Genomic DNA, 15296 nt, shown 5'->3' on the forward strand with positions numbered 1-15296 from the left:
TTCATCGGCATCACACAACTACACCACTGATGTGATAACCTTCAACTTGATGAACAACAAATGGGTTAAACTTACCAAGAAGATGTTCGTTGAATTCTTGAAGATTCCTAACAACCCTCCATTTCTCAAACCCATTAATTCTCAAATCATCCATATGTTCAACGAAATGGGCCATCAACCAACTCTTGAGAAGATCAATGACTTCAGAAAGTCAGGATTACCGTGTATGTGGAATTTTTTGTTCGGTATTTTTCTCAGATGCTTAACAGGATGCACAGTTGGTCTTGATAGGGGGTGTATGGAAGTTTATGCCATGGTAATGGGCTTGTACTATGACATTAGTGTGGACTATGCAACTCAGTTATGGAAGGAGTTTGTTAAGAGTCTGGAAAACACGAATTCAGAAAAAGGAATTTCTTGTGCACGGTATTGGAGCCTGATTCTTGAAAAGGTATACGAAAAAGAAGGGATTCAAGTCCCAGAGGATGCTGAGGTTGCAGAATTTTCATTATATCAATTTCCTAAGGAGGTGGAGGATGATGAAAATATTTTCACTCATGCTGCTCGCATTCCGGATGCGATGCTTCGCAAAGTATCATCTACTCACAAGGTGTTGATACACTATATGAAGACTTTCGATCCAGCTGTGGAGACTGGAATTTTGTTACAAGTTGCTGCCAAAACCCTAAAGAAGAAGAAGGCTACCAAGAATGATGCAACTGCTCAGTCTTCAAAACAGGGTCAAGAAGAGGAGGTTCAGATAGAGGAAACCTCACCAAAATCGAAGAAGGAAATAATACCCTCAAAATCAGGGGTATTGAAAAAGATTCGCAAGACTAAAGTGAGCAGTAAGGGGGTTACTGTTCGCAATATTCCAGCTCTTGTCTCTCCAGGATCTAAGAGACAACGTGCTCAAGATGTTGCGAAACAAATGCAACAAACATTGTTGAAAAAGCGAAAGTTGATTATTCGCAATGAATCTTCCGATGAAGAGGTGATTGCAGACACTCCACTAGTTTCTACACCGCTAATCATTTCTGTTCAACCTGTCTCTACTATTCCAGTTTCGCAAGTTTCCTCACAACCACTCGAAATAGTCACTACCAAATCAGTTTCTGAGGAGGTACCTATTTTTGATACGTTTGTCAACGTATCTGATATGGGGGCACCTATCACGAGTGTTGAAACCACTTTACCAGTCACCTTACCCATTTCCTTACCATCTGTATCCTTTCCAACTACTACACTATACACAACCTCATCCATTTTTGATCATCCTCTTTAAAACCCATTTACAACGCTATTTCCCTCACAATCACCTGAAACTCCTCAACCTTCGCAACCCATGTCCGATAATGAAACCGAAGGAGGAGCTTTTGGAGGAGTATTTGAAGATCTTCACTTTGATTCAGAGGAGGAGAATATTCCTGATCATATGATTATGACAGGAAAGCAGTTCAAAGTCCTGAATCATAAGTTGAATGCCATTATTCAGTCACAAGCTGATTCTGGCAGACTATCATCTATCTCAGCAATAGAGGTTGATATTATGCTTAAGGCAGCTGAGAAGCGAATATTGGACAAGGTTGATCAGACAGATAAAAACACTGAGCTTCGCATTCAAGCTCAAGGAAGAAATTTTTCAGGGGTGATCCAGGAGTTAAAAGTTGTAGCAAAAGAACGCCATGTTCTGTTTTTACAGGATGTGAAGAAAGTTCGGGAGGATGTCAACTTTAAGCTTGAAGAGTTGAAAACCGAATTTGCGAAGGAGCTTCGGGATATTACTTCTCAACATATCGAAGTCCAAAAGAAGGTTGATGTGGTTGCTACAGAAATGCACAAGGTTGTTGTTGCCCCTATCCTTGAAGCTAACCATAAAGAAACCCAGGAGAAGTTTGATCAGTTGATCAAGTTGGTGACTGAGCTGAAAACTGTGGTTTCGCAATCTTCATCTCAACAAATTCTCACTCCTAAGTTCTTGTCTCTAAAGGTTAATACTTTGGAACAAGCAATTCAAAAAGTTGTTGCACCAATCGCCAATATTACCTCTTTACTACCAAAGAATGCCCCACCTGTTTTCACAGGGGTGCAAGGGGGGGGGGGGGGGGGGGAGAAAAATTTAAGTAAAGAGGAGGATGCGAAGACCGTGGGAAAAGTAATATCTACTCAGCTTAAATCTACTCTTCCAATACTTACGATGTCAATTTCCTCAACTACAATAACCACAAGACCAATTGCCAAAGGAATAACGATTGGGGCAAAAGAAGGAAGTTCAAGTACGAAACCTCAAACTGATACTGAGGGAAAGGAAAAGGAATTTTATACGAAAAGTCGGAGGAGAAGAAAGCTGAGGCAGAGGCAGAGTTGGAAAGAATGAGACAAGTCCAAAGTATTATGAGGCAAAGGGCAAGTGATCCTCCCACAATGAAGAAAGGAGATCCTGCGAAGCTGTACTCTTATGAAACCATAGAGTCAAAATTTGTGGGAAGGGAAATGTATGAATTCAAGAAGAAGCCAAAGAAAAGTTATGATATTGCGAATTCAAACAATTGTCAGCTAGATTTTCCAATCAACGAAATGCTCTTCATTACAGCTCAATACAAGATTAGCGAGAAGTTTGATAATCCTGATGACTACATACACATGAAAATCAGATTTCATGCTGTTTTGGGGAAAAATCCATATGAAGTATGGTCTTTAATGAAGATCAAAAAGGTGTTAACGATCAAGAAAGATGCGATGTTTGAAGACATGCTTCAGAATTTTTGTTACTTTGTTATTCGAGCTGATAACAAGCAGTATGACTTCACAATTGCTGACTTCCCTCTGATGAATTGCAATGATTTGATTCAAGTGGCTCTTATTTTGAAACATATGGAAGAGAATAAGCTCAAAGGATCTGAAATCGAAGTGTTTAAAATCGGCTTCGCACATGTCAAGACGTATATCGACAATTACTTCGATTGTTTGGCTTTAACTGATGAAGAATTGGCAACCACTTTGGGAAGAGAAGTTAACGTCCCTTGGGAAGAAACCTTAACCCAGTCAGCATTATCAAAATATGTTGTTGGGGAAATATGCCTGAAACCTTTCGGCATGGTGTTTTCGGGAAGAGATACAAAGGGAAAGCCTAAGAAATTTTTGTTTAAAGTCTCAGAGGTTGAAAGATATACTTCTTCGCAATATACGCACTTTATTGTTCGTATGAACAACTGCAAGAAGAATAATGAAGGAGACAAGAAGGAGCTCAAGAAGGTGATCTCCTGGTATGGAGAAGTGCGAAATACAATTCACTTAGCTGTTCAAAAGCTTATGGACTGAATAGCTTCGAATTTTTACAAAGGGGGAGATTGTAGAGTTTAAATTGTAAAAGTCGAATTGTGTGTTTGTTTAGTTTCGCATTTTTAGTTATTTTACTAAGTCAATTTTATGCGAAGCTTATTGTTTAGACTTAGTATATTTTTTGTACACTCAGGTTCCCTATAAATAGGGACTGAGGATAGAAGTAGAGGATAACTTTTGAAACACAAATATCCTTTCTGCTTATTCCAGTAATCAGTCTTCATCAATATAAGATCTGATTAATATTTACTCTTTGTGTTCTTACTTTTCAATCACTCAAATCATAATTGCTTTCATAATCTCGATAACACTTCTCTTCACAACTCCTCATGCCTGGTGAGACCCACCCTTCTCCTTCAAACTCCATTTTCCATGTCATTATTCCTTTCTTTTATTTTTCTCAAAATTACTAAAATGCCCTTGTCATAGGATGGTGCTACTCCACTTCATTATGCTATTTAAGTGAGTCTCATGCAAATGGTTAAGTTGCTCATCAAATGCAAAGTTGATGTCAATGTTGTTGATAATGTAATATTAATATTGATTCTTTTATTAATTTATTTATTTTACTTAAGTTTTAATTCAATCTTATTGTTTTATAGGAAGGGTAGACCCCATTGCATCAGGGAAAAACAAGACTCTTTGATTTCAACAACCCACCCTTTCTGTTAGATACAATAACACCGATTCAATGTAATGTAACCCTCACAGACACTGTTTAAAATTTTTAATTGCCAATAATTAACTATAAGTGTTAATAAATACTATTAAATATTTGCTTTTGTCTTTAAAGAAGGAAGCAGTTGGGCAGCAAGCAGAAGAAATGCAAGTACGTAAAAATTTGGTTTATTAATACATTAATCTTTATTTGCATGAAATTAAAAAAAAAAAAACAAAATCATACATTGCTTAGCTTTCATTGATTTATTTTGACCACATTCATGTGGATTTCAGTTTTGGTCGCCAAAGTGCAATCTATCAGTAAATTACTTGGACATATTACTTGTTGTTTATGAATTGCCTGTATATTTGGCAGGGTATGTCCTCTTTTACAAATAAATTCCTTATTTGTATGATATTTTTTTAGGTACAATGATTATTTTGGTAGTAAGAGGTAATATGAAGATTAGAAGTGTTCTACTTTTATTTGATCACGTTCATAATAATATCGTTCTTATAATATCACATCTATTTAACCTGGACTAAAATTTTGAATGAATATAATGGTTAAAACGTTATTCACTCTTACTTGTATTGGATTATTTGATGTAGTTATTTTCTTTCATCCACACAAAAAATGGAGCTAATTAGACGTTTTCCCTTGAAATGCCAATTACTTTTAAATTGGCAGCCATTTAAGGTACTTCTACTGTCGTTTATTGGTTTGAGTCTTGAAACAACTCATAACGTTGAATTTTTTTAAGTTATTACCATGAGCAAATTACATTTTTAGTACACTTCTCTTCATCGAATCCTATATTGTCACTAATACACATAAGGTGAGCATATGTTTCTTCTTTTTTCCTTTTTTTTATATTGTGAAGATGGAAAAAGTTGGTAATTTTTTTTAATGAATATTTAATTCTATATAAAAATTTATATAAGAATATGAATTGTACATGAAAACCGTGGAATGAAATGACCATGACTAAATCTAGAAACATCATATGAAAACAAAATGGTTTTTCTACTTGGTAATATGGTATTTTCTTTATAAAGATGCTCAGTGCATATAAGGTGTTTGACAAAATGTCTCAGTGACTTTTTTCTGATATATGATGTTTATATATTCTGAATATCACGGTGAAGAATATTCATAAGTAAATTTACTAACCACCTTAATGAATCTATGATAATATGTTATACTGTTGATTTCTTTGAAAGTGACGCCATGATGATTTTGAAATCATAACAATTGAAAATGTTAACTTTTTATAACTTGGACTAAAATTGTATAAAAATAAGACACATAAACAAAAGTGTAATGGATGTTGCAAACATAGAATGCTCGACAGAATTCACCAACTATGGTATATTTCATTTTTGAGGTTTCCTTGCTTTCCCATGCCCCCATAGATAATTGTTTGATTTATAATGACTAAAATATGGGATGGCATGTCTTTATATGATATTATTTTGAACAAATATCTAATTTATGTACCCTTTTGTACTTTATACTGTGTGAAGTTGGACATAAGTTGGACATATATTTCAATAAGAATGATGTTTACTTGAAAATATTATTTTATCTATTTTATATAAGCTTCAGCACAATGCTAACTTTATAGGACATGGTGTTGTGTCAAGAGATAAAGCATTGTAGCATGCAAGAAGACCAAAAGTTGATTTGGTTGTGGTATAATATCGGTTATTATACATATATATTAAAATTTTCGTTTCTTATCTACAGTAATGTGTTGTGCTTTAGGATACTTTTAGTCCTTCTACTTTCAAAGTTTGTCTATTCTTTAATTTTCTTTTCTTTTGTAAGATTCTTCGTGTTATCCCTGTACTTACTTTTCTTTGTTATTCCCTTATTTTATGCATTTTCCTTTTCTTAACGTCTACCGGTCACTTCTCTCTACGTGGCCTTTTCTCATTTCCTTTATGATGCACGTGTTATGCTTCCTAATTTCTTTCTTCTTTCTTCTCCACCGTTCTTCCTTTTTTGTTCTTACTTCTTTCTTCCAAAAGGTAAATTTTGTCTCTTCTGTTGTCTTTCTTCTTTAGTATCTGTTGTCTTTCGTTGTTTTCTGAGTTTTTTTTGTCACTTTTTTTTGATCGATTTATTATGGCCCCTCGACCGAAACGGCTATCTTCACCTGGTGCTTCATCCTCTGTTCCAAGAACTCGCAGGTCGCGTCATTCTCTCTTCTTTGTTGGCCTTCCTGACTATGTTGATTCGGGTGACTGTACGTGTGTTTGCGAATTTTGTGGCGCCTATTTCTGGTATGTTGAAAGGGCGCTCAAACTTTCTACGCCTGCTCATCCGAAGTATTATCATTGTTGTCGGGATGGTGATGTCGTTCTTCCTTATCCTTCGAGGTTTCATCCTGAATTTCTTGATTTGTATCAAAATGCTACATTTTTGAAAGACATTATCGCATATAATAGCATGTTCTCTATGACTTCATTTGGGGCGAATATAGATAAGTCTGTCAATGACAATCGGGGCCCTTATGTTTTCAAGATATCTGGTCAAATTTCTCATAGGATAGGATCGTTGTCCCCGGATCCTACAAAGGGCCCTAGATTTCTGCAGCTTTATCTTTTTGATACAGAGAATGAGGTTCGGAATAGATTGAGGGCTTTTGGAGGTCCGACGGGAACGGCTTTAGATCCTAATATTGTGCAGTATTTGGTTACATTCTTAGGGGCTAACAACGAGTATGTAAAAACGTTTAAAACAGCAAAGACCATGGCTGAGGAAAATAATTTAGAAAATTATAGTGTACGGCTGTTTAACAACGTTGTTGATCGTAGGTATGAATTCCCTTCCCCTGGATCCTTGGGATGTATAGTAACTGGTGATGACACTACCAGTATGACATATGACATTGTTGTATTTTCGCATTCGGGTCGGCCTCAACGCATTAGTAAATTGCATCCCTCTTATATGCCTTTACAATATCCACTTTTGTTTCCTTATGGTGAGGAGGGGTGGTCACCCCGTTTGAAGATGCGTAATCAGAGGGGAGTAAGTGCAAAAAGTCTCACTGTCAATATGTATTACGCGTACCATATACATGCCCGACATCAGATTTGGTCTCCAATTGTAAATGCCACTAGGCTTTTCCAGCAATATTTAGTTGATGCATATACGTGTATAGAGGAAGGCCGATTGGATTATATAACCAAACATCAATCAAACTTACGTTCCGATTATGTGAGTGGGCTTTATGATGCGCTATCAAAGGGGGACCGGGAAGCACGTGTTGTTGGTAAGCGTGTTTTTTTGCCCGCATCATTCACTGGTGGTCCCCGGTTTATGTATAGCCATTATCAGGATGCGCTTACGATCTGTAGAGTTTATGGCAATCCACAATATTTTATCACTTTCACATGTAATGTGAAGTGGCCAGAGATTACCCGCTATATGGAGACACATTCACAGAGAGATGTACACAGTAGAGCGGATATCATAGCCAGAATGTTCCATGTGAAAGTCCATGAGTTTATCGATTTCCTTAAGAAGGACAAAACCTTTGGCGATGTTGATGCATGTACGTTTACATTTCTTTTCCTATATCTGCTAGCCTAATGATCGTTTGTATCAAATGTTACCCACAGTGTATAAAGGTCAATAACAAGCAAAAGTTTACAGACTTATGTCCTTTTCCATGCTACTGCTTTATTTGTCTGCCTATCCAATATGTTGGTTGTGGAAGTTAATACCTTCTTTATTTATAAGTCTTTTACTAAATTTATATTACTTCCAGTTTTGTCCCTATGCTATCTGTTTTGTTTTATATGCATCCCTACAACTGCTTTAACCGCATCAAATATGTTTTTTTGTTTCCCATTTTACCCCTGCTATGTGATCTGATATTGCAGCTAATTAACTTATGTCCTTTTCCATGTTACTTCTTCATTTCTCCACCTATCCAATCCGTTGCTTCAGGAAATGAATACCTTAGTTATTTCTAAGTCTTTTACTAAATTTATATTAATTCCGGTTTTCGCCCTGTGCTATTCTTTATTTCTAAGTCTTTTACTAAATTTATATTAGTTCCACTTTTGTCCCTATGCTATCTGTTTTGTTTTATATGCATTCCTACAACTGCTTTAACTGCATCAGGTATGTTATTTACTTTCCCATTATACCCCCGCTATGTGATCTGATATTGCAGCTAATTAACTTATGTCCTTTTCCATGTTACTTCTTCATTTGTCCGCCTATCCAATGTTTTGCTTCCGGAAGTGAATGCCTTCGTTATTTCTAAGTCTTTTACCAAATTTATATTAATTCCACTTTTGCCTCTGTGCTATTCTTTATTTCTAAGTCCTTCACTAAATTTATACTACTTCCAGTTTCGTCCCTATGCTATCTGTTTTGTTTTATATGCATCGCTACAACTGTTTTAACCGCATCAGATATGTTATTTAGTTTCCCATTTTACCCCTGCTATGTGATCTGATATTGCAGCTAATTAACTTATGTCCTTTTCCATGTTACTTCTTCATTTGTCTGTCTATCGAATGTGTTGCTTCTGGAAGTGAATACCTTTGTTATTTCTAAGTCTTTTACTAAATTTATATTAATTCCGGTTTAGACCCTGTGCTATTCTTTATTTCTAAGTCTTTTAGTAAATTTATATTACTTCCAGTTTTGTCCCTATGCTATCTGTTTTGTTTTATATGCATCACTACAACCGCTTTAACCGCATCAGATATGTTATTTACTTTCCCGTTTGACCCCTGGTATGTGATCTTACATTGCAGCTATTTAACTTATGTTCTTTTCCATATTACTTCATCATTTGTCCGCCTATCCAATGTGTTGCTTCTGGAAGTGAATACCTTCGTTATTTCTAAGTCTTTTACTAAATTTATATTAATTCAGGTTTTGTCCCTGTCCTATCTGTATTGTTTTATATGCATGTGTACAACTGTTTTGACCGCATCAGATACGTTATTTATTTTCCGATTTTACCCCTGCTATGTAAACCGATATTGCAGCTACTTATCAAAATACTAATATCCTATTTCCCTTTTTCTGATTTAAGTCAGTAAAATTTATATTAATTCCACTTTTCCCTCTATGCTATCTGTTTTCTTTTATATGCATTCTTACAACTCATTTAACCACATCAACTATGTTATTTATTTTTCCATTCTACCCCTGCTATGTAACCTGGTATTGCAGGTAATTATCCAAATACTAATGTCCTATTTCTCTTTTTATGATTTCACTCTGTGTGAAATTGGTTAATTATACATTTGTATTATTAAGTTTTTTTTATAAAATTCTTACCATTTCTTCTTTTGCTCCTATTTTAAGTGTTATATTGTATGCACATTTAACAGATTTATTTATTGAAATGAAATATGATAACAATTTTAACTATTTGCTGATTTTCCACACTGTTTACTTTCATCATTTGTGCAAATGTTATTTTCCTTACTTTTGTATAACCTTTGTAATTCTTAACTGTTTTACTGTATATAGACTATAACAAAAAACTTATTTAAATCTAATATCATAGTTATAACCCATTATTTTTTTTAAGCTTATGGTTTATCGTTGTTTTCTCCCTTTTTTAACTCTCTCAAAAACATAACATCTTCCATTTAAATAACTTATTTGCCAAATCTTGATTATTTCCTCTTTTGCCATTCTAACAAAGTATACAACTATATAAATTTTACCAGGTTTTTTATCATTATCTTTTGCCACCATTTGCCTTAATCACCGCATACTTCACTCTTACATGGATACACTACCAAAAATTATCTATAACCTTTTTGTTCCATTCAGGTTTATGTTTTTAAATTTACCTGTACCTAAACATCAGTCTTTCAAAAATTAAAATTTTCCCTTTATTAGTAGATCTTTTCTTTTTATCGCTCCGTATTCTAATTTAATATCTATTGCGTTTTTTTTACAGTAAGAATCTTACGACTTTCATAGTTATGTAAATAGAATTTTATTATTCATGCCTTTCCGAGCGGTCCTATGTGATCCTTATATTTGAAAAAACTAACATCAGACAAATTCGTCATTATTGCAGATTTATATACTATCGAATTCCAAAAAAGGGGTCTACCGCACTGTCATACTTTGCTGTGGGTAAAGGCGGCTGACCGAATAAAAAACGCATCCGATGTCGATATGTACATAACAGCTGAGATGCCAGATCCAACAACAGATCCGGCACTATATCAGACAATCACAAGCTGCATGATTCATGGACCATGTGGACCACTAAATCCAAAAGCTCAGTGTATGAAGGACGGTAAATGTAGTAAAGGTTATCCTAAACCTTTTCTTCATGCTACATTGTTCGATACTGAGGGATACGTTCGGTATAAACGAAACCCAAATTCACACCATATGACCCTATCCGGACAGGTTATAGATAACGGATACGTTGTTCCGTACAACAGAAGGCTTTCCTCACGATTTCAGGCACACATCAACGTCGAGTACTGCGGATGGAATATGATGATTAAATATCTCTTCAAATATATTTCTAAAGGGGCAGACCGCGTCAGATATGCAATCCAAAAGGCAGAATCGCCCCGCGCGTCCACTTCCGTCACAGTGGATAGCCATCATAACACACGTGGAGGTTCAGCGGTTACTCCTGTGAACGAGGTGCAGAATTTTCTAGATGGTCGCTATATCTGTCCCCACGAAGCAGCCTGGCGTATCCTAAACTTTCACATACATCATCGGTACCCGCCAGTTCAGATCCTGTCTGTACATGAGGAGAACATGCAGCAATTATTATTCAAGGAGGACAGCACAATACCTCAAGTGCTGTCAAACCCATTCAGCTCTGTCACCACACTTCTAGGCTGGTTTCGCAACAACAGGAGGGATCCAAGTGGACATGAACTTACATATCTAGAATATCCAAAGTCTTACAAATGGGACAAGTCATCTAAATCCTGGGAGCCTAGGGTTGATGACTCCTCAAAGGTGCTTGGCCGACTTGTCTTTGTTCATCCAACATCTGGCGAGTTATTTTACCTACGAATGCTACTCTGTCACCAAAAGGGTTGCACATCTTTTGAAGACCTGCGGACCGTTTCTGGCACCATTTATCCTACGTATAGGGCTGCATGCAATGCATTAAAATTGATTGGTGATGATACGGAATGGTTATCTGCATTCACAGAGGCATCAATATGGGCGACCTCTGCACAACTTCGTTCCCTTTTCTGTCAACTATTGCTTTTTTGCGAAGTTAGCAGTCCACAATTGCTTTGGGAATGCGCATGCGATAAGATGAAAGATGACTACCTATATTCCATAAAAAGAGAAATGCCAGATAGGGGACTTAATTCTGTTGCAGACATAGTACATCAGCAACTGCTCAGCGATCTCGATCACACCTTACGCTCTTCCGTACCACCTAAGTCAATGGCGGCATTTGGTCTTCCAGTCCCTTCAAATGATATACATGGTATTTTGCAGAATCGTCTTCTACTTGAAGAAATGAGTTACGACAAAGAAGCTCTACAAAGAGAACATGATAATATGCTGCCAATGCTAAATTCTGAACAGTTGTCAGTTTACAATTCTGTCATCTCTTCAATTAAAAACAATGAACAAATACTGGTCTTTGTATATGGACATGGGGGTACTGGAAAAACCTTCCTTTGGAGAACAATTATCTCCCATATTAGATCCAAAGGGAAAATTGTGCTGGCCGTTGCTGCTTCTGGAATCGCGTCCCTTTTATTACCTTCTGGGAAAACGGCGCATTCAAGGTTCAAAATTCCTATTGACCTAACAGATAAGAAATCATGTGACATAAAAAAGAGAACATCCCTTGCCGATCTTTTACAGCGTACATCACTCATCATTTGGGATGAGGCACCAATGAGTGACAGAAGATGCTTTGAGTTTCTTGACCGCTCTCTTAGAGATGTCTTAGATTGTAATGAAAAGTTGTTTGGAGGCATATCAGTTCTACTAGGTGGTGATTTCCGCCAAACCCTCCCAGTCCTACCAAGATCAACACGTTCGGAAATCATAGCCTCAACACTTCCATGTTCATACCTGTGGCGGTCTTTCACTGTTCACATCCTACACACGAACATGAGAGTTAATTCTTCTGAAAGACCCACCGGTTGTTCAATGTCCACGTCGGCTTTCACAGGTTGGTTGCTTCGTATTGGAAATGGACAGATGGGGATGCCTGACAATGACGACCCTCAGGACACAAGTTGGTTAGAAATCCCTGACTCTCTTCTAATAAAACCCGGAAATGACTCCCTAAATTCATTAATAAATTTTGTATATGGAGATGGTGTCCTTAATAATCCGACTGCGGTTGACCTTTCGGCAAGAGCTATAGTTACGCCGACAAATGATGTTGCAGACAACATAAATACAACGGTTTTGGGGATGGTGTCATCGGAGGAGAGAACCTATAAGAGTATAGACATTATCCAACCAATCGGCAAGCATACATCGGATTTTGAGGGCCTGTATCCAACCGAATACCTAAACCAACTCAATTTCCCTGGAATACCACCTCACGAACTTACACTAAAACTCCATTGTCCCATAATGTTGCTAAGAAACATAAACCAAAGAGAGGGTTTATGTAATGGTACACGACTTATAGTGTCGCAGTTGCTAACAAACATAATTGAAGCAACAATCATGACTGGCACCTTCATTGGCAAGCGCGTTTACATCCCCCGTATAAAGTTTATACATAAGTCAACAGATATGCCATTTACTTTCTCACGAAAACAATTTCCACTGAAAGTCTGCTACGTGATGACTATCAACAAAAGCCAAGGACAGTCACTACGTAGAATTGGTGTATATTTAGCACAACCTGTTTTCTCACACGGTCAACTCTATGTTGCCCTGTCACGAGCAACATCATCAGATTCCATAAAAATATTGATAGAAAATACAAACCCAATTCACCTGAATCGAACAAAAAATGTTGTTTTCAGAGATCTATTGGAGAAAGTTAATTCACCTCAGGTCCATAGTATCACTACCAATCCCCTTTCCAACATTATCATACCTTTCATAGAGCGCTATCTAAATATATGTTTTTATTTTTTTTTATTTTATTTTTTGTTTACTGAGTGACAAGTTTCAAACCTTCTTATACTGTTCATAAAACATTATCTAAAATTTTTTTATACTTTTATTATATGTATCTTTAATTATATTTATTTTTACATACCTGTACAGTATGCTTGCAGCATATCCTACATTTATATCCGAACATGACACTCATTTTGATATGTTTATTCGACATACAAAATACAGCCGACCAATGAGTAGCATTTCTGAGCTAAAGACGGATGGTATTGGAGGCCCATTACAAGTTAGAATAGTACGTAAATGGAGACACGACGTAAGGCGCTATGAAACCTGGTATCTGGCTGTCGACAGATTTGTAAGTCATCTTCAAATACAATTTTTTAACAACTATGTATCAATTTCTACATTAAACATACCATTCAAATACCATATACAAAGCCTTACATTATATCATTTTTCTTTCGTCAAAAGGGTGATGCCATACAGATTCTTGGTCAACGAACTAACCAGAGCTACATCGAATCTGTTCTCAACCTTTCGCACTGCTATACCATCTCGGATTATAGCTGCCCCATGTTAGACAAGTATCAGAAATTCCTACAAAATGACTTTTATATTGATGTCGGCCTTATGTCTGTGATAGAACAGATTCCGGACACACTGACAATACCGAAAAACTGGTTTCACTTTCTCTCAAAGCGACAACTCATAGACCTTGGAGACACACCATCTTATTACCCAGGTACGTACATCCTTTCCCACCTCATCAAATGCACACCCCTAACACAATTAAATTTAATTTTCCTTAGACTACATTGGTGTCCTCTCAAAAATCAGAGACTGCGTGAAAGTGGGTGGTGAGTCATATGTATTGCTGATTTTAACTGATGAAAGGTACGTATTTCATGTAACAAAATTTATTTTCGACTTCCGTTACACCGACCTAATACAAAACACATTATCAATACCATTAGTGGTAGTGAACTCGCGATCAATTTATGGAAAGAGTGCATAACCAATCCACAGAAATTCGATCGCAACTCCTTGCAGCCACCGCCAGCAACAACAGTTGTCGCTGTCACCAACTTAAAGCCTTCCATATCTAACGGTCCGATCTCCATACACAACATCATACACACACTATTCACAGCTGTCATGTATTCACCACAAACATTTGTAACACGTAAATTATTTATATATAGGGGCTCTGCGTCACGGTTCATCACATGCTACCCATGTCTATGTCAACCCAGACATACCAGAAACAACATCACTTATAAACCTGTAAGGCACCCATACAAACATTACACATCATGTCCAGTAAATTAACAACTGTATACTAATAACAACATCCTGTCAGATACACAGGTCCCTTAAGACCAATGCCACCACTAGCAGGCACACCGTCTACCCTAGGTGACATGAGAAAGAAAACCAGATCTGAACTGCTGGTAACATTTCTTCATTGGTAACTCCTTTTATAAACAACAATAACTCCATAGATTTATTTCGAATAACTTTACGACGACAGGATAAGACATTTCTGGTGCGCGCATCAATCAAAGACATTCTCTTCCAAAATAGTTGGTACCAGACAACATGCACAATATGCAAAGATCCCATTTTCAGAAGGGGCGAAAATTGGTTTTGTAGCGCACATGGACATATCGACAAACCAAACTACATGTAATCATCTTTAAGAAAAATTTAACGCATATACCGATTATACCACTACAATGCTAACAAATATCTGTTGTGCACAGATACAAATTGTCTGTTATCATCACTGATGCAACAGACTCCATACAAGCAGCCATGTCGGAAACATCGTGTCGCAAACTACTCGGATCAAATCTTGACAAATTCATATCCGAGAACCCAATGACGAATCCAAACGTCCTTCCCGTAAACATAACTAACGAGAGAGGAAATACAAAAACAATGTCCATCCAAATGATAAGAGCTTCAACGTCAGAAAACATACGGTTCATAATAATTGACCATGACCCACAAACAAGAATGTCCGACACATCAATTCCAACAACACCAGCTCCAACCAAAACGACAAGGGTACGACAAAACAATACATCACCGGGATCATCTACAGACAATCAAAATGTTGCACGTCCTCTAACTTATGACCTTGCAGGTATATAAATGCTGCCATACATTTAATTAACATATCAAACAAAATTTTCCAAATGCGGTC

General features: G+C 36.7%; 1 protein-coding gene across 2 annotated transcripts; it reads left to right on the forward strand.

The window, feature by feature from the left end:
* Nucleotides 1-5719: 5719 nt before the first annotated feature.
* LOC111892558 (uncharacterized) lies at nucleotides 5720-14448 on the forward strand. Of its 2 annotated transcripts, XR_008230946.1 has the most exons (6): nucleotides 5720-7565; nucleotides 10074-13442; nucleotides 13559-13829; nucleotides 13897-13981; nucleotides 14062-14195; nucleotides 14290-14448. XR_008230946.1 is itself a non-coding variant. In XM_052769441.1 (2 exons), the coding sequence occupies exons 1-2, from the start codon at nucleotides 6134-6136 to the stop codon at nucleotides 13127-13129; spliced, it is 4488 nt and encodes a 1495-aa protein (XP_052625401.1). In that variant the 5' UTR covers nucleotides 5720-6133; the 3' UTR covers nucleotides 13130-13551. The 2 variants fall into 2 exon arrangements, 1 of the variants encoding a protein (XP_052625401.1); XM_052769441.1 differs by lacking the exons at nucleotides 13559-13829; nucleotides 13897-13981; nucleotides 14062-14195; nucleotides 14290-14448 and having other exon boundaries at nucleotides 10074-13551.
* The last annotated feature ends 848 nt before the right edge of the window (nucleotides 14449-15296 follow it).

This window comes from Lactuca sativa, chromosome 3, assembly GCF_002870075.4.
Source record: "Lactuca sativa cultivar Salinas chromosome 3, Lsat_Salinas_v11, whole genome shotgun sequence".
NCBI lineage: Eukaryota > Viridiplantae > Streptophyta > Magnoliopsida > Asterales > Asteraceae > Lactuca > Lactuca sativa.

What these genes read in the sequence shown, in the direction of transcription:
- LOC111892558 (XM_052769441.1), top strand. Translation starts at nt 6,134, where the DNA reads ATGGCCCCTCGACCGAAACGGCTATCTTCACCTGGTGCTTCATCCTCT. An exon ending in CTTTGGCGATGTTGATGCAT is followed by an intron (nt 7,566 to 10,073) that starts GTACGTTTACAT and finishes TCATTATTGCAG; the next exon opens with ATTTATATACTATCGAATTC.